Source organism: Nelumbo nucifera, chromosome 1, assembly GCF_055504915.1.
Source record: "Nelumbo nucifera cultivar China Antique chromosome 1, China Antique-T2T, whole genome shotgun sequence".
In the NCBI taxonomy this organism is placed as follows: Eukaryota; Viridiplantae; Streptophyta; class Magnoliopsida; order Proteales; family Nelumbonaceae; genus Nelumbo; species Nelumbo nucifera.
The window spans coordinates 103,257,013-103,278,513 of NC_142649.1; the positions used below are offsets into that span (position 1 = coordinate 103,257,013).

The window sequence follows — 21,501 nt, forward strand, 5'->3', positions numbered from 1 at the left end:
GTTCAGAGTTTCCATGGATCCAGAGCCCAACAGGTACTGTTGAACGAAGGAAAAGGTCTTATTCCGAGTTACCCCCAGTCCATGTTGGATATTCTAGGAAAATGCAACATTGCTACTGCTCATGGTCCACTACACAAGTCTATGAGAGGAGGCCTGCTTAGCCTCATAAGCCCTATCATGATCGGAAAGCAACTTCTTCCAAAGATTGATAAGTTTATAAGATCCCACCTCAGTAACTGGGATCTGATATGAGGGCAAAACTTGAATATTAAATAACAAATGCATTCAAGATTTATAGGTTGCAGAAATTTTCTGAATCCGTTCCATACTACAGGAATATCATTTTCAGTTAATGTAGTAAAACAAAACCGGAACCATCCAGGTTCAATGCAGTGGCAGGATGATCCAGGAGTTGTATTGATCTTAGCTATATTCAACAACTTCTCCCATAGCTCAGCCTCCCCCTTCTCACTGTAAGAGCAGATTAACCCACTCATATCTACCCAACAATAGAAACCCCCTCTGCTCTTTGTTTACTTAATACCTAACTGATTCAACCCTTTTGTAAATTCCAAATACATTCTCCTTTCCCTATTGATCGCACGAAATTCCTTGATAAATCTATTATCTAAGAGCATAGATATTCAAAGACGCTGGGTGGGGGTTGAAATGGATGAGAATCCTGCTAATCTTTTAGCAGCAGCCAAAACATTCTCATTGTAAGTATAGATGACCCCCACCCTAAACCCGGGAAGACAAAGGTCTTTGGATAACCCATATATGATATGGACCCTGCTCCTGTCAAAATCCTCTGTTTCAAGAACATCAGCCACGCACTCCCCTGAGCCGGACAAGATTCCGATGCTGGAGTTGAGCCACCACCAGCAGCTGTGCTGCGATTCCGAACCTGAGCTCGAGAGATCATAACAAGGTATCAAAACAAGCTTCAGTGTATCTTTTAGCGTTAGACTACAACCTTTATCCGTTAACATCATCACCTTCGCTAGCCTGGATGTCGATAAACTGGTTGAACCACCAATTCTACGCTTGAAGAATTGAGCCTCTTCATCTTCAGTATTGTCAAAAGTTTTATTTTGAAAATTTAAAGAAGAATGATGGACAAAATTGTCTTTTTAATCCTTTCGTTAACAGATACCGAGGTAAAGAAGATTTAGTCAATTGTTAAAAACAGTAGAATTAATTTAAGACAATACTGAAACAGTAGGGTTTTCTACCCCATGTATTTTATAACACTATAACTGTTCATTGGACTGAGAAACCAATGATGATGCCCCATGTATTTTATAACTGGCATGGGGTGCCATCATTGAACAAGTCATTCCAAATGGAATTTGGGATCTCTACCCACAAAATGCATTCCAATCCTCTACCACTTTCATCTAACGCTGCACATCTCATCATGAGACGGAAACTCATCATAAAAGTGGGATCACTATGAATGAGATGTGCAGTATACATATTGGTAGGATGTTGGAATGTATTTTGTTAGTAGCTGATCTGAGCTTTTCCAAATGAGCTTTCATCCACAAAATCTTCCCACTTCCTTACCCATGCAACACTATAAGTACAGATTGGGAATATTTTCCCAAGGTGGGTAGGGATGTAGAAAGAATTTGTGGGTATTTGATTGCAAGTGATCAAATTCAGCTAAATCAGTAGGTGGGGGGTGTTATCATTATTCCCACAGCCATCAAGTTTAATTAATGCCTTCTCATGTCTGTGTGTAGTATATCTGAAACTCCGACTTAGGGGTGATCATGAAAAACCAAAATACTGCACTGAATCAATGAGATTGAACTGAAAATTTCATTTAACCAAATTGATCGATTTAGTATTTTAAAAAAATCGAAAGTATCAGTTTGGTTTTGGTTAACCAATATAAAAATTTATGGTTAACTAAATTGACTGTTATATATTTATATATATCATAAATATTATATCAATGAATATATATGTATTATATAAATATATATTTATAATATATAATATATTATTTATTATTTATAATATAATATTATATATATTTTTAGTTATTTATTTATTTATAATATATTATAAAAATAAAAAAGCCGAAAAACCAATGAACTGAACTGAACCAGTTAGTCGACTGGCTTCTTTTCGGTTACCGGTTTTTCAAATATGGATACTACCGGTTCGATTAACCGAAACCGAACCGTGAGCACCCCTGTCAACGATTCAATTGATGATAGTCTCATACTCTCATGCTAGAAGAATCAAGTGATCTGGTTGGTTTGGGTCCTTGGGATTAAAAATCCGGATCACTGACAGCTTCAACGAGACTCATCATCATTGAAATAAGGAACCGCAAGTGTGAAATCAGACCGGAATCTGGCATTTTGCACTCCGGGGTTTAGCTATGATATCGCAGTTCTTTGTGCTCTCGCAGAGAGGCGACAACATCGTCTTCCGCGACTGTAAGCCCTCTCTCTCTCTCTCTCTCTCTCTCTCTCTCTCATCTTCTTTATAAATTTGGGGTTCAAGTCCCTTGCTCTTCGCACTCAATTTCGGATTCCTTAACCATTTGGCTTTGACTGCAACATGATTCTGCGAATCGCTTTTTTTTTTTTTTTTTTTTTTTTTTTACTTTGGAACCTTGTAAAACAATTCTTGAAATAGTTCCAAGATCTCAGGGAGACTTGGTCCTGCATGATGAAACATAAGCAACAATCTGAGTACTACATCTTGATTTCAGTTGCTTCCTTCGCTGTGTTTATACGAATCAATTATCTCAGAACATAAATACCTTCTTTAGCCACAATCCAAGTAAATTCTGTATCTTCTTGATCGTGACCAGCGTTGAAACTTTAACTACAAAGGAAATACCATAGATAGCTAAAACGTTCAGTAAGGTATTACGCCAAGTACTCCCAAAAGAACAGGATCTCCTTTGCTGCCAGGACTCTAAATCAAGGGTTTTATTTACATATTTTTTTGGGGGTGGGTGGGGAACGAACTAAGGAGCTAATTGGTTCTGCATAAAAATAACCAGTTAATTCTTCCAAGTTCTGAACTTCATCCCCAGTGCAAAATTTGTACCACTTGTCCAAAATCAGCGCTCCTGTAACAATGCTACTCTAGAATCATTAATAGTCTTGCGACCTAACAGAAGCGTTCAGTAATAGTTATTTGAAGCTGAAACGAGATTGACCTTTCCACCAAGTAATAACTATACTTGGTGATCTCAGCATCTCTTCAGAACAGCAGAACCACCTTTTTTTGAGAATTTAGTCCTTTTTTCTTTTTTTTTTTTTTAAATCTTTATGATATGAGAAGCCATACGATCTATCAAGGGCGTTATGATTATAAACATTAATTTTGTTTTCTATATTTCTTGTTAAACCCGACTAGATACAAAAAAACTGATAATAAGTGGGTTTCTTAAAGGGCATTCTCTACAAATAATCATAGAACACTCCTTGTAGAATGGTGAGGAGATATTACTTCTACAATGCTATTGTCAGTACTCACACATTTGAAGCAATCTTTGATCTAATTATTGTTAAGTGCACTGGATATTCACTGTTGATGACTTTGGGAGCAACTTTGATCTCTGCCCATTTATTAATCATAGATTATCTATGGATCCTTGAGACTCAAAGCTTTACTTCAGTGATTATCTGATGGAAAATCCTTCTCCAGGATATTACTATTATACTTTATCCCTGTTAAATGTGCTTATACTTTTGTTCTCCTTCTTGGAATTGGTTGTGGTGGAGGGATATTGACTTCGTAGTCCATAGACTTACTAGAAGCTGAGTTATGAAGAATGAGCTACTTCTTTTGGGGTGGGGGTGGAGGGTTGGGGTTCTATTGCCATGCTAGTATGTTTTGCATATTTTGAGTCTGTAACGTTTTCTTGACACACCTTAAAGGGTGATAATAGCTTGGTTCCCCATTTTCTGTGTCCTTTTTTGTATTGGGATCAGAGTTTCTTTTATATTCTTTTAGCCCTTCACATTTTTATATTTTAATTAGTGATGAAAAAAGATTCATCCAAACATGAAGGAGAAGATACAAAATCTTTCACTCCCTACAAGGCTACAATGGAAGGGGTTATGTGTGGGGAGGGGGAGGGGATTGGTATGTACAAAATGTGTCCAACATACAAATTACACTGGCAGAGATTGTCGTCATCCAAGCTTTGTCCCAACCATATGGGGTTGGCTACATGAATCCTGTTCCACCATTCCATTCTATTCTGGTGCCATATCCATTCATTCCATTGTTAAATTGTGGGCCCTTAAAATCAATCTCACTACTTGAACTCACGTCTTATTTGGCCTGCTCCTAGCTCTTCTAGCTCCTTCAACTTGTAATAGATTACTTCTTCTTATTGGTGCTGTAGATGGTCTTCTATACACTAGTTACCATTACCATTTTTTCCTGAAAAAAGATAAAGTATATTCATTAACTATTAACAAAACATTACAAAAGGTGCTGTATGTTTGCTGACATACAGCAGTAGAAGAGAAGAGAAGAGAAGAGAAGAGACGAGAAGAAGTTTGAGAATGGGCAGCAATGTGTTCATAGCCGGCCCTAGAAGCTATTATATATATATTCACAGTAAGATGTTACATGAATAGATAAGAATGCCCCTGATTAGTGATGGGACACCTAGGCATAATAAAATAAAATAAAACAGGTTTAGGCCCAATAACTAAAGGCTCATAACAGACTAAAGAACTTAAACATAAAAGATAAAATAAGCCCACCAACACTTAACCACTCAAACCAACACTCCCCCTCAAGCTAAGCATGGATGTTAGTCACGTTTAACTTGCCAAGTAAGCCTAAGAACTTCACTGAAGATAGTCCTTTTGTCAAAACATTAGCAACATAGGGAATGCAAAGTTCACCCGAGACAATTCTCTCTCTTACAAAGTATCGGTCAATCTCAATATGCTTAGTCCTATCATGTTGTATTGGGTTATTTGCAATGTTGATGACAGTCTTGTTGTCACAATACATCTTGAGAGGACCATCAACTTTCATCCCGAGCTCACCAAGGGGGGTCCTAAGCCACAATAGTTCTGCAATACCATGTGCCATAGCCTGATATTCAGCTTCTGCACTTGATCTTGCAACTACATTTTGCTTTTTACTTCGCCAAGTAACCAAATCCCCTCCAACAAATGTACAATATCCGGAAGTAGACTTCCTATCTCCAATTGATCCAGCCCAATCTGCATCAGTATATGCCTCAATTTCAATTTTATTGTGCTTTTTGAACAAAATTCCTTTCCTTGGACATGTCTTCAAATACTTGAGGATGATCTTTTCAACTGCTTTCATATGAGGAATCTTTGGAGAGCGCATGAATTGGCTGACAACATGCACTGCATAAGCTATACCAGGTCGGGTAAAAGATAGATATATCAATTTTCCCACCAGCTTTTGGTATATTTCTTTATTAGGGTAGTCCTCTCCAACTGATTCCTAGAGACAATGATTCTGCTCTATTGGAGTATCTGCTAGTCTACACCCCATCATACCTGTCTCCTCTAGAAGATCAAGGACATACTTCCTTTGACATATATAAATGCCCTCTTGTGACTTTGCAACTTCAATTCCAAGGAAGTATCTCAAATGCCCTAAATCTTTGATCTCAAATTCAGATGCCAAGAACTCCTTCAGTCTTTTTATCTCTTTCAGATCATTCCCTGTAATCACCATATCATCCACATATACTATAAATGCTGTAAGCCTGCTATCCTATTTTCTTATGAACATATGATCTGCACCACTTTGACTGTATCCTACTTTCTTCATGGCCCCACAAAGCCTTTCAAACCAAGCTCGAGGGGATTGCTTAAGTCCATATAATGCTTTCTTTAGCCTACATACCTTCCCAAGAAAATCATAACCAGGTGGAGGATTTATGAATACCTCCTCATGTAGATCACCATTCAGGAAAGCATTCTTCACATCCAACTGATGTAACTCCCATGAAAAATTTGCAACTAATGACAATAGAACCCGAATTGTGTTAAACTTTGCAACTAGAGCAAAAGTCTCCTTGTAGTTAGTCCCTTTCTTCTGAATAAATCCTTTTTCCAGTGGCCTGGCCTTATATCTTTCAATCGACCCATCCTCCTTGTGCTTCACAGTGAACACCCACTTACATCCCACAGTGCTCTTCCCTTCTGGTAGATCAACTAACTCCCAGTCCTAGCCTTCATTAAGGCTTTCATTTCCTCATTCATAGCCTCTCTCCATCTTGGGTCAGACACTGCCTTTGAGTACCTAGCAGGAAAATAAATAGAGGAAAGGGTAGTCACAAAGGAATAATAACAAGGAGATAAACATGAATAAGAAACACATTCAGCAATGGGGTGTCGAGTAGTATAAGAACGGGTAGGCTTACGAAAAGCAATGGGAAGATTCAAATTAGAAGTTTGAGTGATAGGATTACCTGGAACCATTGAGACAGATTGATCCGAGTCTGATTGGTTGTTGCCATAAGTTGGAGGATCTTTTTTCCTTTTTTTGTAGGGAATTCTCATATCTTTCTGTTGTCTTTTAGTTTTATCAGTCACAACCTCAACATCAGGAGCCGTAACAGGTTTAGTGAGAGTTCCACTAGATTTACCTGGGCAATCAGGAACAGTAATAGGTTCAGTGGGAGTCTCACTAGATTCACCTGGGCTGCTAAAACTAGGAGGATCAGGAGGAGAAGATTGAAGGCTCGAGGCTGAAAGAGGCATAAAGAAGGAGGGAGAAGAAGAATCCTCTTCCATCCTACTAGTCTCCCCCTGAAGAGGATTCTTGGAAGATTGAAAATAGGACTGGGACTCGAAAAACACATCCTTGGTGACATATTTTTTCTTGGTAACTGGATCATAGTACTTATAACCTTTGTGTGTGAGAGTACCCTAGAAAGATCCCTTTTGTAGCCCTAGGATCCAACTTAGTCTTCTTAGGATCCTTGACATGAACAAAACACACACAGCCAAAGACTCTAGGAGGAAGAGGGAAATCTAGAAGGTTAGGACAAATGATAGAGAAAGGAGTTCTCGTACCCAACACCCTAGATGGCATTTGATTTATCAGATACGATGCTATAAGGACTGCTTGAGACCAGTGTTATTGATTAAAAAAAAAAGGACTGCTTGAGACCAATAGTGCTTGGGAACCTTGTGCTAAAATAGTAAGGCTGGATCTGTCTCCAATAAATGTCTATTTTTGCGCTTAACAACCCCATTCTGTTGAGGGGTACTAGCACAAGATGACTGATGTAAGATGCCTGCATCCTCCAATAACAGATTCAAAGAACTTTCAAAATATTCAATAGCATTATCTGAATGGAATTGCTTAATTTCTTGCCAAACTGAGTTTCAATCATTTTACAAAATGCCATGGTTATCCATGGTACTTCATCATGCCCTTTTAACAAGTAGATCCATGTGCATCGTGAATAGTGATTAATAAAGCGGATAAAGTAACGGAATCCATTTATAGAAATAAGAGGTGAAGGGCCCCATACATTAGAATGAACTAAATCAAAAGGAACTTGAATTTCATTACTAGAAATTGGATAAAGAGTTCTACATTGTTTTGTCAACTAACACACTTCACAAACTAAACTCTGTCTCGAAACACACTTGAACAACTCAAGAAACAATCATTGCATTGAAGAAAAAGGTAAATGACCTAGTCTAGCATGCCACAAATGTAACCTAGCTACTGACTCCTCATTATCACGACCACTAAAAGTAAATGATTGTAAGGCTGAACTGATGTTTGCATCAAAATAATAGAGACTTCCAGACTCATGACCGCTCCCAATCGTTCTCTTCGTCAATCTTTCCCGAAATACACAATGAGTAGGAAAGAATGTTATGCTATAGTTTAAATTTTTGGTAAGCTTAGAAACAGATAAGAGGTTGGAAGCAAGATTGGGAATATGTAGAACAGAATTAAGAGAGAGAGATCATTGCTTAGGTTAACCTCCCCTTTCCTAGAGATGGTGGAGAGGGAACCATCAACAACTCTTCATCTTATCTTGGCCAAACATCAAATGATTATAAGAAAATAAAGAAGACATGTGTGTCATGTGGTCAGTAGCACCGGAATCAATAATCCAAGAATTAGACACCATAGGACTAATCACACTATGAGTAGAGACAATACCTAATTTGGCAAGAGAGGTGGAAGCAAGGAGCCATGGATTCTTGTCTTAGACGAGCCATGGCTCGGCTAAGGATTTCTACCTCATCAATTATGAAATCAAAGGACCCTGATGCGCGAGAATAGTGGTCTGTCCCATTGGAGGAACTGCAATTGTAGGTGTGTTCTTTGGGCTTTCACCATTGTTACTTATGACAACATTTCCACTTGCTGTTTGACTCTTTTGAGGCGTCCTATCTTTCCTTAATGCAGCTGGTTTCAGGTGAGGATAAACCAACAAGTCTCTTTCAAATGTCTGTCACCTCCACAATGAGAGCGCTTGAAATGCCTCTTGTTTGAATGCTTGCCCCCCATTTGGGTTGAAGAAATCAAGGCTGAATGCTCAACAGGAGATACTTGGATGCCAACTTGCATCTCTTTCCTTCTAACCTCTTCATTCCTTACAAGATAATAAACATAATGCATAGTTTTCAAGGCTCCAAGGCAAGGCTAGGCGACAGGGGGGCGCCTTGTCACCTAGTCGCCTAGGCGGTGGTTTTTTTAAGTAAAACTATATATCCTACGGTAGTTCCCTAGGTTCCATAGCCATCTTTCTTTAATAACTATTCATAATTTTCATACGAGAAGTATAAATTTCATGTTTAAGTCTAGAAAATCAACATTTTATGAGAAGAAAAAGAACAAAGGAAAGAAAATTCAAAAAATATAGTGGCTGAACCCCTACTTTTGTATAGGAAAGAAGAAAAGAAAAGGTGGAAGAAGAAGATGTATTGATTAGAAAAACTTTTAAGTTCTTCCCTTGCTTATTGGTTCAGGTTTTGAAATTATTGAGGGTTCAATCAAGGATCAAAATTTTGATATGATACGCCCCGTATCGGGTGTATTGTATTGTATCTTTGGGGTCTCGATACTTGTTTACAGGTGTTTTTGGGGATTCATTTTTTTAAATATATATATATATTTAAAAATGAAATTTAAAACCAAAGAAACAAAAAAATAGGGGGAGTATCGTTATAAGTACCGATACACCTCTGCCAATACACAATGTATCGATACTTTGAACCATGGGTTCAATACAACAGTTAGCAATGTTTGCGTTGATTAAACCCTAACAAAATAAGAAAATAATAAAAGAAAATTAGTATATAAACACATAAAATGAATATTCTAGTTTAATAATGTCTATTTTATAATTATTAAGTCAAAAATTAAAAATATAAAAGTATTTTATAATCTAGTGCACAAAACTGCTTGGCGACTGGGCGAGGCGAGCCTCCAAGGGTGCCTTGTCGCCTAGGCATCACCTTGACAACTATGACATGATGTAAATCTAGAAGTTCATCCCTTCCCAAAATTTGGGATCTTATGCTCTCATACATCAGGTTTAGGCCAACCAAGAACTTAAAAGCTCTGCCTTCTTCAATTTGTTTATCATGCCTTTCCTTATCTCTTGTATTTTCCCAATCAAGTACAAGGTGGTGGTCTAGTTCTTCCCATACTCCTTCTAAAGTTGCAAAGGAAGTTGTAACAAACATATCCCCTTGTCTCAATGCAACAATATCTTGGGTTAGCCTATATATTCTTGCATTGTTTTTCCGCTGTCCATAGGTTTTAGACACTTTCTCCCAAATCTTAGAGGCTGTAGGGAAGTGCTGAACAGTCCTAGTTACTCTCGTAGTCATTGAGGCAAGCAGACAAGACATAATAGTAGCATTCTCCTTACGCCAAGTTGAGTAACCAACATCATCCTCTTTAGGTTCTTGCTTCTCTCCATCTATATAACCCATAAGTTCCGAGGAAGTAATGAAAAGCTTGGTTAAAACAGACAATTTTCTGAAGTTGTATTCATCTAATAACACATTGGTGATTTGCAAGCTATGCAGATTTGGGTTTTCCTCTTACAGTAACCACAACTGTAATCTCAACGAGGGGAAAAAGATTTCAGACTTACCGGAGCTGTTAATAGGTTGGAAACACTCTCTGTAATTGGACTGAAGCACTCTCTGTAACCAGTTCTGGGCTGAGAGCAGCTTTTATGGTCAAAAAACACCACTTCTAGAAGTCAAACCTGGGCTGTGACCACCCCTTGCGATCTGTTCCTAGCTCCCAAACAATAACTAGGACTGTCCACTCAGTCCTTCTTCCTAGATCTGTTTTACACAGATCTCTCTAGTATCCGAATGGCTACTAACTGCTGCAGAACCACTAGTAGGGCATAAACTGCTTGGAAAAACCTCTCCTTGGGCCCTACACCAAAGAGAAATCCTAGACATAGACCTTTCTGTTGTCCATGATCAGTCCTAGGGCTTCTTTACAGTAGCAGAGATAAGAGAAAAAGGAAGAAAATAAGAGAGAAGAGGGAAGAAGAAAGGAACTAGCTTTAATCAGTCAGGCCGAATGGAGCTCTGATACCATGTTTGCTGAAATACAGCAGTAGAAGAGAAAGAAGAAGAGAAGACGAGAAGAGAAGAAATTTGAGAATGGGTGGCAATGTGTTCTCAGCTGGCCCTAGAAGCTATTATATATATATATTCACAATAAGATGTTACATGAATAGAATAGAATGCCCCTGATTAGTGATGGGACACCTAGGCATAATAAAATAAAATAAAACAGGTTTAGGCTCAATAGCTAAAGGCCCATAGCGTACTAATAAAAGATAAAATAAGCCCACCAACACTTAACCACTCAAACCAACACTGTATTACATGAAACAAACAAGTATTCCTCTGTTCCTATCTGTATTGATCTATGAGCAAGCTTTCAACAGCCAAAACTGAGGTATGTGATGCTCAAAAAAATCTTTATGAGCCTTGTTCCAAGATAATATAATTCCTCTTCATCACAAGACTGATTTTGAAATATTTGGGAGTGCCTTCCCAAACGTTCCATGTCACTGCAGCTGGGATGCAATTCCAAACCACCTTACACTACCTAGACAGACCTTTTGTTTTCCAACAAGTTAGCAGTGACTTCAGGTTCTCTGGAAAACAGCCACCTTACCATTACCATCTTAATCTACTTTCCCTCAATTTCCCACCTATCGGAGACACTCATAGGTTCCTTTGAATAAGTTCATTTCTAATGATATCCTTTCTGGTTACTTATCAATATACATACATACATACTAGTTTTCCCACTCATCTAATGGGATGTTTGTTCTATATACAAGAGTTCTAGTCTCCTTAATATGATGTCTTAATTTCCAGGGTCACTGAAACCATAATTGATCTCTTGTTTAATATATGTTTTAGTGGTTATTGATAGAAAATTGTATTGCATAGTTTTGTGGGATAATTGTTTTGCACTGTTTCAGATTTTAATATATCCCAACTATAAGATATTGTAGAGAGAATGGGATGAATGGCCCATAGGTTGTTTTATTTGTCTTGGGCCTCAAAATGGGCCTTTCTTATGTTATGTTTACTTAGTTAATTGTCTAGTTAAGGGCTTCTCTATAAATATTGTAAATTATGTTTAATGAAAAGTGATTAGGGGGTAAGAGAGGATTCATTCGAAAATCCTTCTCTAAACCCTATTTACCGCCATCTCCTTCTTCTCTTCTCTCGCTTCTCTTTTCTGCTGTTCTCTATCACTTTTTTGCACTATTTTAATCAATCCGTTTATTTCAGAAGGTTGTTTTTTTCTTCTTGGCATAGTTGTCAAGGTGACGCCTAGGCGGGTGCCTAGGTGACGAGGCGCCCTTTGAGGCTCGCCTCGCCTAATCGCCTAACAGTTTTCTATTTCCTACTATAAAATACTTTTTTATTCATTCTTTTTTGAGATTATAATTATAAAATAGGCATTATTAAACTAAAATAATCATTTTGTGTGTTTATATACTAATTTCTTTTTATTATTTTCTTATTTTCTTATTTATTAGGGTTTAATCAACACAAACATTGCTAAATGCTGTATTGAACCTGTTAGAATGTTGAATGATGTCTCTTTATATGAGTGTTCGGCTGATAAGATTTCTTATTAGCCCATACTTAAGTTCAAGCTAACCTGTAACTGGGCCTGTGTTAATGGGCCTAAGCCTGTTTAATGTTTTAAGTTATTGGGTGTCCCATCACTAATCAGGGGCATTCCAGTAATTACTTGTATCTTGTACTACATTCAAATATAAATAATAACATGGTCGACTGGCTAGGTCAGTTCGACATTCCAGCATCTCTTCTTCTTCTTCTCCTTTCTGCTACTTCGGCTACAGTAGTTTAACTTTCATGGTATCAGAGCATTAGCTTCTTCATGGTTTCAGCCGGCGCACACTCTCTTCTCTTGCTGTCTTTTCATCTCTCTCTTCCTTTTCTGGGTTGCTGCAGTGAAGACCTAGGGGTGTAAGGGAGTAAAGCAAGTTCGAACCTAGGGTTTCTCTTGGTTGTAGGACCCAAGGGAAGTAAGACCCAGAAATAGATGTCCTACTAGGTTATTTCCAGCAAATAGTAGCTATTTGGCTACTAAGAGAGGTCTGTATAGGACAGACCTAGTTGATGACTGATTTTAGCAGTCCTAGCACTAGCCGAAAGGGGGAGAGCTTCTTCTACAGTTGCAGCTTCGGTGCTCCAGCAAGACTCACACAGACTTAGCTTCTTCTACAGAGACCACTGTTTACTTGCTACTGTTGCAGCCTCGAATTGTTCACTTGCTACTGTTGCAGCCTCGAACTGTTCACTTGTTACTGTACCCGAACTGTTGCAGTTTCGGTTCAGCCCAAGTGAAGTCTATCTAGTGTTCTACCAGCACTGTGAACACTTCTACCAGCATAGCAATGTGGTAAACAGCTCCAAGTTCAGGTTGGTCATCAGTCCGAAACCCCTCACCACTTCTGTGAGATTACCTAGGGAGCTGCCAGCTCCGGATTGTTTAGAACTGTGAACCCTAGTTGAGGACTGATGTCAGCAGTCCTAGTATTGGCCGCAAGGAGGGGCACTCTCTTTACAGTTGCAGTACTCGAAGTTCAAGTGGAGTCTGCATAGCGCAATAGTTGAGAATCCTTTGCTTCAGGTCGGTTACCAGCCCAGAACTCCTTGCTTGCTGCTGTAACTGAACTGTTTCAGAACTGTGGCAGTCTCGGCAAGTTTGAAACTGTGTCGAGTGCTGGCAGAACCTGCTGTGATCATTTCGGCTAATCAGAATCTGCTCCAGAACTGGTTCAGAACCTTCAGAACTGCTTCAGCTAGTCTAAATCAGTGTCACCTATACAGTGGCTGCAGTCAAGATGTCTTCAATACCCAGAGAAGTTTCTTCTAGAGATAACAGGCCTGGGGCAAGTGGGAATCTTGTCACCAGCAACAATGATGACAACTCACAAAATACACCAACAGTGTCTTCTTCTCCTATGGGACAGGTTGCTGATTCCTCTGGAACTGGTACTTTGGGCTTCACTGCTAGTGAGGTAGAGGTCCTTAGCAGGGCATTAGCCCGTCTAAGGAATAATTCTTTTGCTTCTACATCTCTTGCCAGATCAGGTACAGCCTCTGCCTTCAGTGCCACTGGCTCTACTAACTCTACTTCTTGGGTTATTGATTCCGGTGTTACTGACCACATGACACATATGTCTTCCCTATTCTCTTCATATCATTTGTTGTCTGGTCAGGATAAGATGAGAGTTGCTGACGGGTCTTTCTCCACTATCTTTGGAAAGGGAGTGGTTGACCTAAGCAAGGACCTCTCTCTTAAATCAGTTTTACATGTTCCCAGTCTTACCTCAAATTTTTTGTCTGTTTCAAAACTTACCAAAAATTTGAACTGTAGTATAACCTTTTTTCCTACTCATTGGTCTTCCAGGACAGATTGACAAGGAGAACGATTGGGTGCGGTCATGAGTATGGAGGCCTCTACTATCTTGATGCAGACATCGGTTCAGCCTTACAAGCATCTGCTGCCAGTAGTCCAGAGAGTGTGGAGTCAATAGCTAAGCTGCATCTTTGGCATGCTAGGCTAGGTCATGTGTCTTTCTCTTCATTAGAAATGTTGTTTCCCGAATTGTTTAAGGGCATTCCAAGTCAGAGTCTAACCTGTGAAGTATGCCAAATGTCAAAACAATGTAGAACTGTGTATCCAATTTCCAGTAATGAAATTTGTGCTCCTTTTGATTTGGTTCATTCTGATGTCTGGGGCCCTTCACCCATTGTTTCCTTTGATGGCTTCTGGTACCTTATCAGTTTTATTGACCACTACTCTCGTTGCACATGGATCTACCTGTTAAAAGGACGGGATGAAGTACCACGGATAACCATGGCATTTTGCAAGATGATTGAAACGCAGTTTGATAAGAAGATTAAGCAATTCAGGTCAGACAATGCTGCTGAATACTTTGAAAAATCCTTGAACTTATTCATGGAAGATGCTGGCATACTACATCAGTCATCCTGTGCTAATACTCCTCAGCAGAATGGGGTTGCTGAGCGCAAGAATAGACATCTTTTGGAGACAGCTCGAGCCTTACTATTCCAGCACAAAGTCCCCAAGCAATACTGGTCTCAAGCTGTACTTTCTGCATCATATCTGATAAACCGGATGCCATCTAAGGTGTTGGGTATGAAAACCCCTTTCTCTGTTTTGTGCCTCACTCTTCCAGACTTTCCCCTTTCTCCTCGGGTCTTTGGCTGTATATGTTTCATACATGTGAAGGATCCAAAGAAGACCAAGCTGGATCCTAAGGCTACAAAGGGAATATTCTTGGGGTACTCTCCTACACAAAAGGGTTACAAGTGTTATGACCCTGTCTCCAAGAGAAAGTATGTCACCAGAGATGTGGTCTTCTTTGAGTCTCAACCCTATTTTCAGTCTTTTCAGAATCCTCTTCAGGGGGAGACTAGTGGGTTGGAAGAGGATTCTCATTCTCCCTCCTTTTTTGTTCCCCTATCTGCCTCGGGTCTTCCATCCTCTCTTCCTACTCCTTGTTGTGGCATTCCGGGTCAACTCAGTGAGGCTCCTACTGTGTCGGTTACCTCTCCTGATGCTACAGATGTTTCTGAAGGCTCCAGTAGGCAACAAAAAGAGATACTTACATACAACAGAAGAAAAATGGGCCCTCAACCTCATGACAGCAACCAGTTGGACTCGGATCAATCTGTCTCTACAATCCAAGGTAATTTCAACTCTCATACTTCTGATTTGGATCTTCCTATTGCTCTCCGTAAGCCTATCCGCTCTTGCACCACCCGACACCCCATTGCTGATTTTGTTTCTTACTCACATTTATCTCCTGCCTATCACTCCTTTGTGTCTGCTCTTTTCTCTGTGCGTGTTCCTTCTAGGTACTCAGAGGCTGTGTCTGATCCAAGGTGGAAAGAAGCTATGAATGAAGAGATGAAAGCCCTAATGAAAGCAAGAACTTGGGAATTAGTGGATCTGCCAGAGGGGAAGACCACTGTTGGGTGCAAGTGGGTGTTTACTGTAAAGCACAGGGAGGACGGGTCCATTGAAAAGTACAAGGCCAGACTTGTGGCAAAGGGGTTTACTCAGAAAGAAGGGATTGACTACAAAGAAACCTTTGCCCCAGTAGCAAAGCTCAACACAATTCGGGTTCTATTGTCACTAGCAGCAAATTTTTCATGGGAACTTCATCAGCTGGATGTGAAGAATGCCTTCTTAAATGGTGACCTTCATGAAGAGGTATTTGTGGAACCTCCACCAGGCTATGACTTTGACAAAAAGGTGTGCAAACTGAGGAAAGCATTATATGGGTTGAAGCAATCTCCTCGTGCATAGTTTGAGAGGCTCTGTGGGGCCATGAAGAAAGTGGGGTACACTCAGAGTGGTGTAGACTATACCTTGTTCATAAGGAGACAGGATAGCAAACTTATTGCACTCATTGTTTATGTGGATGCTATGGTAATTACCGGGAATGACTTGGAAGAGATAAAAAGACTGAAGGAGTTTCTAGCTTCTGAATTTGAGATCAAAGACTTGGGTCATTTGAGATATTTTCTTGGGATTGAAGTTCTCAGGTCAAGAGAGGGAATCTACATATGTCAGCGGAAGTATGTTCTTGACCTCTTAGAGGAAACATGCATGATGGGGTGCAGGCCAGCAGATACTCCAATAGAACAGAATCATGGCCTGTAGGAATCAGTAGGGGAGGACTACTGTGATAGAGAGAGATACCAAAATTGGTAGGGAAGCTGATATACTTATCCCTCACTCGGCTAGATATTGCTTATGTTGTGCATGTTGTCAGTCAATTTATGCATTCTCCAAAGATCCCTCATATGAAAGCAGTTGAAAGGATTCTCAGGTACTTGAAGACTTGCCCAGGAAAGGGAATTATCTTCAGGAAAAACAATAGAATTGAAATTGAAGCTTATACTGATGCAGATTGGGCTGGTTGCCTATTTGGTGTAAAAGACCATAAAAACTAGGATCCTTTGATTCTTTTCTTTAAACTTTTCCAAAAAAATTCCTTGTCTAGTTGTCTTACAATACTTGCCATTAATGTCATTCCTAACTAGAAGACTAGAAATTAAGTTAGGTTGTAACTAGGATAGAGACAACTTAGTTAAGTAGGAACTAAGTAGGTTGTAAATACTAACTAGGAACTAATTACTAACTACTAAGTCGGTTCGGTTCGGGTCGGTTTCGGTTTTCACATATGAAAACCGAAACCGACCCGAACCATCAGTTTATGATTTTTTACAACCCGAAACCGACCGGTGCTGAAGAAAACCTAGCCGATTCGGGTTGGTCGGTCCGGGTTGGTCGATTTGGTCGGGTTGGGTCTTCTTATGAACAGCCCTACCAGAACTATTTAAGGTAATTAATGTGTCCAGTCTTCATTGTGAGTTCTGTGAGTTGTCAAAACATTGTAGAAGTAGTTACCCTTTGAGTAATACAAGATCATCTTCTCCATTCCATATTGTGCACTCTGATGTGTGGGGGCCATACCACTTACCCTCTATGGGTGGCTATAAATATTTTATCTTGTTTATTGATGATTTTTCATGATATACTTGGCTATTTTTGATGAAATCCCATGATGAAGTTCCTAGACTTGTGAGACAGTTCCATGAATTTGTTCTTACCCAATTTGATATTAGAATCGAAATTTTCAGATCTGACAATGCAAAAGAATACTTTAAGAAGAACCTAACCTGTTATGTCATTGATTTGAGGGTTATTCACCAGAGTTCTTGTGCTAGAACTCCAAAACAGAATGGAGTTGCTAAGAGAAAAAACCGACACATTATTGAAGTTGCAAGGAGTATCCTGTTTACCTCACATGTTCTTATAAGATTTTGGGGGGATGTTGTTCTCACTGCAACCTACCTAATTAACCGTATGCTATCCAGAGTGTTGGGTTTTAAGTCTCCTTCGCCCCGGTAAGGACCTTTTTCCTATTCCACTTCGTGTCTTTGACTGTACTTGTTATGTACACATTCCAAGTACCTAGAGACATAAACTTGAACCAAAGGCCCAGAAGTGCATATTCCTTGGTTATGCCTCAACATAGAAGGGTTATTGCTATTTTGATCCAAAATCTAGAACTTGTTATGTTTCAATGGATGTGACCTTTGATGAGTCCACTCCTTTCTATGATCCTTCTCTGGGGAAGCATTGTTCAAAGGGGGAGAATTTGTTACAGTTGTTTGCTCTCCCCCTTCCTGTCCCTGTTGAGTCTTCTTTTGAGCCTTCTTCTATTCCCAATGAGTTAAGGGAGGAACAATCATCTCATGTTCCTTCCAATATTCCTATTCCTCCATTACCTCCTCGTCCTCTCTTTAGTCCTAGGTTGTACCAGCGGCGAACTAGGAGTAGCCTCCTGCACTTCCAGTTACCAAAGAGACAACAGGTACTGATACAGTCCCTTTGGAGCCCTCCTTCCCAGATCTTTGATGTCCTAATTGCTATTAGGAAAGGAAAAAGGAAGTGTACTGCACCTTGCATTTCCAAACACCTTCCTTATGGTTTGCTTCATCCTTCATATTATGCCTATCTTTCTTCTGTTGCTTCTAACCCTATACCCAGGTCAGTGTCAGAAGCTCTTACTGTTCCAGAATTGAGGGATGCTATGAGAACTGAAATTGATGCCCTGCATAAGAATGACACATGGGAAGTGGTTGATTTTCCTGAAGGGAAGGAACTAGTGGGCTATAAGTGGGTTTGCACCATCAAATACCATGTTGATGGCACCATTGAAAGGTACAAAGCTAGGCTGGTTGCAAAAGGTTATTCACAGACATATGAGATTGACTATCTGGAAACCTTTGCTCCTATTGCAAAAATGGCATTTGTGTGGGTTCTACTATCTTTGGCTGCTCATTCTGATTGGCCACTTTATCAGTTGGATGTGAAAAATGCATTCCTAAATAGAGAATTGCATGAGGAGGTCTATATGTCTCTTCCACCGGGGATGTATGACACAGATATGGAGGGAAAGGTGCGCAAGTTGAAGAAGTCTCTTTGTGGACTTAAACCGTCACCTAGGGCATGGTTTGAAAGGTTTAGGGCTGCTCTTGTTAATTTTGGCTATATACAGACTCAGTCTGATCATACCCTCTTTGTGAAGAGGAGAGGCTCTTTGGTGGTATATCTTATTGTCTATGTTGATGATATAGTCGTGACTGGTACTGATGTAGCAGGGATTAATGATCTTAAATCTCTCCTTCATACAGAGTTTGAGATTAAAGATCTAGGGGAATTGAGGTACTTCCCTGGCATAGAAGTGGCTCGGTCTAAGGATGGGATCTTTATCTCTCAATGAAAATATGTGCTTGATTTGCTCACTGAAACAAGCAAGATGGGTGCAAGACTAGTGGCTACTCCTATTGATACGAGTCACAAACTTTCTGCCTCAGATGGAAAACTGTTGAAGGATAAGGGAGTCTTCCAGAGGTTACTTGGGAAATTGCTCTATCTTTGCATGACTCGGGCGGATATTGCATATGTTGTTAGTTGCATTAGTCAATTCATGCATGTTCCCAGAGACACTCATATGGCAACAATAGAACGAATTTTGTGTTATTTAAAAGGTTCTCCTAGGAAGGGAATTCTATTTGCTAAGTATGGTCATATGAAACTGGAGGCTTACATAGATGCTGACTGGGTAGGAAACATTGTTGATAGGAGGTCAACTTCTGGGTACTGTAGCATGGTGGCAGGTAATATTGTTTATTGGAGAAGCAAGAAACAACCGGTTGTTGCCAGATCTTCTGCTGAGGCCGAGTATAGAGCCATGGCTCATGGAGTTTCTGAGTTACTTTGGCTTCAATCCTTGATGGAGGAACTGGGTGTTGAGTATGATAAGCCATTAATGTTATGTTGTGATAATCAGGCTGCCATCAACATTGCTCACAATACAGTGCAACATGATAGGACTAAACATATTGAAGTTGACAGGCATTTTATCCGAGAAAGAGTGGCTTCTGGAGAAGTTTGTCTTCCATTTACTACTTCTGAAGAACAGTTAACTGACATCCTTACCAAGGGAATCTCCAAGGCCAAACTTCAACATGATACTGGCAAGCTTGGCATGATTGACATCTATGCTCAGCTTGAGGTGTAGAGAGAATGGGCCGAATGGCCCATAGGTTGTTTTATTTATCTTGGGCCTCAAAATGGGCCTTTCTTATGTTATGTGTACTCAAGTTAATTGCCCAGTTAAGGGCTTCTCTGTAAATATTGTAAATTATGTTTAATGAAAAGTGATTAGGGGGTAAGAGGGGATTCATTCGAAAATCCTTCTCTAAACCCTATTTGCCGCCATCTCCTTCTTCTTCTTCTTCTTCCTCTTCTTCTTCTTCTTCTTCTTCTCTTCTCTTGCTTCTCTTTTCTGCTGTTCTCTATCACCTTTTTGTACTATCTGAATCAGTCCGTTTATTTCAGAAGGTTGTTTTTCTTCTGATATCAAAAGGCATACATTTTCATATTTGTGCTGTTGTCAAAGTATTATATTTGTTGATAGAAAAATTATATTGCATGGTTTTGTGGGACAACTGTCTTTGCATTGTCTCACACTTTAATATATCCCAACTATAAGATATCAAAAGGCACACATTTTCATATTTGTGCTGTTGTCATGGTATTATATTTTCTACCTTTACTTTTTTTCTTTCTATTTCTAAAACTTCTCTATTCTAGGTTGTGAGTAATATATTTTTTCTCTTTTTCTCTTTGGTGCTTTAACTAATTAGTTTACATAGATTAGAGTGGTATGCACTAGTTTCAGTATTAACTATTGAAGAGATGTGTATAACATAATCATAGTTTGTTTAAATGAACACAGATCGTGGTGAGGTACCAAAAGGAAGTGCAGAAATATTCTTCCGTAAAGTAAAGTTTTGGAAGGAGGATGGGGAAGAGGAAGCACCACCTGTCTTTGTAAGTTTTTCTTTTGATGTCTAGCAAATAAAACTTAATTAGAAGAAATGAAGAAACTCTTGCACAGTTAAGCTTGTTCTGCATTTACAATATGTCTTTGTGAACTCCATTTGTAGCCAAATAATTCACCAATTCATTAGCTGACCTAAGAGGCTAAGCTGACAAAAGAATAGAATATTAAGATATAAAACCAAGTTCTAATTAATTATATGGAAAATCTAGTTTGTCACTTCTTTTACCTGTCTAGGATAAATTGTTCTGGACTCATCTTCATTCACAGGTTTTTTCATATTAAAAATTTTATAAGCTTGAGATTTTCTTTATTTACCTTTCAATGTTATAACTATGAAACATAAAATTTTCAAAAGTATGTCTATGCAATATAGAATTTGACATTTGAATTTAAAGTGTATCCATTAAGTTCCTCAATCTTATTTGTTTTCTCAGTCTTGTCGTGTTGGACACTTTGTACCCATCTCAGATTCCAACACACATACCCACATCCACATAGATCCATAGCTTTCTTTGCTACCATAGGGTTCATTTTTATCAAGGAAAAAGAGTAGAGTTGTAGCAATTATTCTGTGCAATGTTTTCAACCCATCACAGCGGTTTAGACCTAGAATACTGAAATACAAATGTATCATGGTGGGGGGGGGGGTACAAAATTAGTGGTGGTTTGGCTTAAAAACAACACAAAGGGAACTTGGAAATACAGGTATCATGTATGGGAGATTAGACACCTGGAAGATTAGCTGGAAATCACCTTTCATTGGAAATCTAGGAGTGCCAACACAATGGCATACACTTTGGAGGTCCAGGGACTCATTATTTTGGCGGGAGATTGATTCGTGTAACTTGTAAATGGCTTATGAAAATTAAGGTGTAGTTGAGAGGTTAGCATATAAAAAGGGGTTCTTGGCACACTCATGATATAAAATCTTCTTTTAAAGTTCTAATAAAGCTTTGACTTATAAAAAATAAAGTTCTAATAAAGCTTTGAAAACA

At 39.1% G+C, this 21,501-nt stretch overlaps 1 protein-coding gene across 1 annotated transcript in view; it reads left to right on the top strand.

Annotated features, from left to right (window-relative positions):
* The first annotated feature begins 2,241 nt into the window (after positions 1 to 2,241).
* Positions 2,242 to 21,501, top strand: part of LOC104611901 (AP-4 complex subunit mu-like) — a 56,937-nt gene continuing 37,677 nt past the window's right edge. The window contains exons 1-2 of the mRNA XM_010279171.3: positions 2,242 to 2,456; positions 20,399 to 20,493. Of these exons, the coding sequence (XP_010277473.1) occupies positions 2,399 to 2,456; positions 20,399 to 20,493 (153 nt within the window). The 5' untranslated portion in view covers positions 2,242 to 2,398. The remainder of the gene's footprint in view (positions 2,457 to 20,398; positions 20,494 to 21,501) is intronic.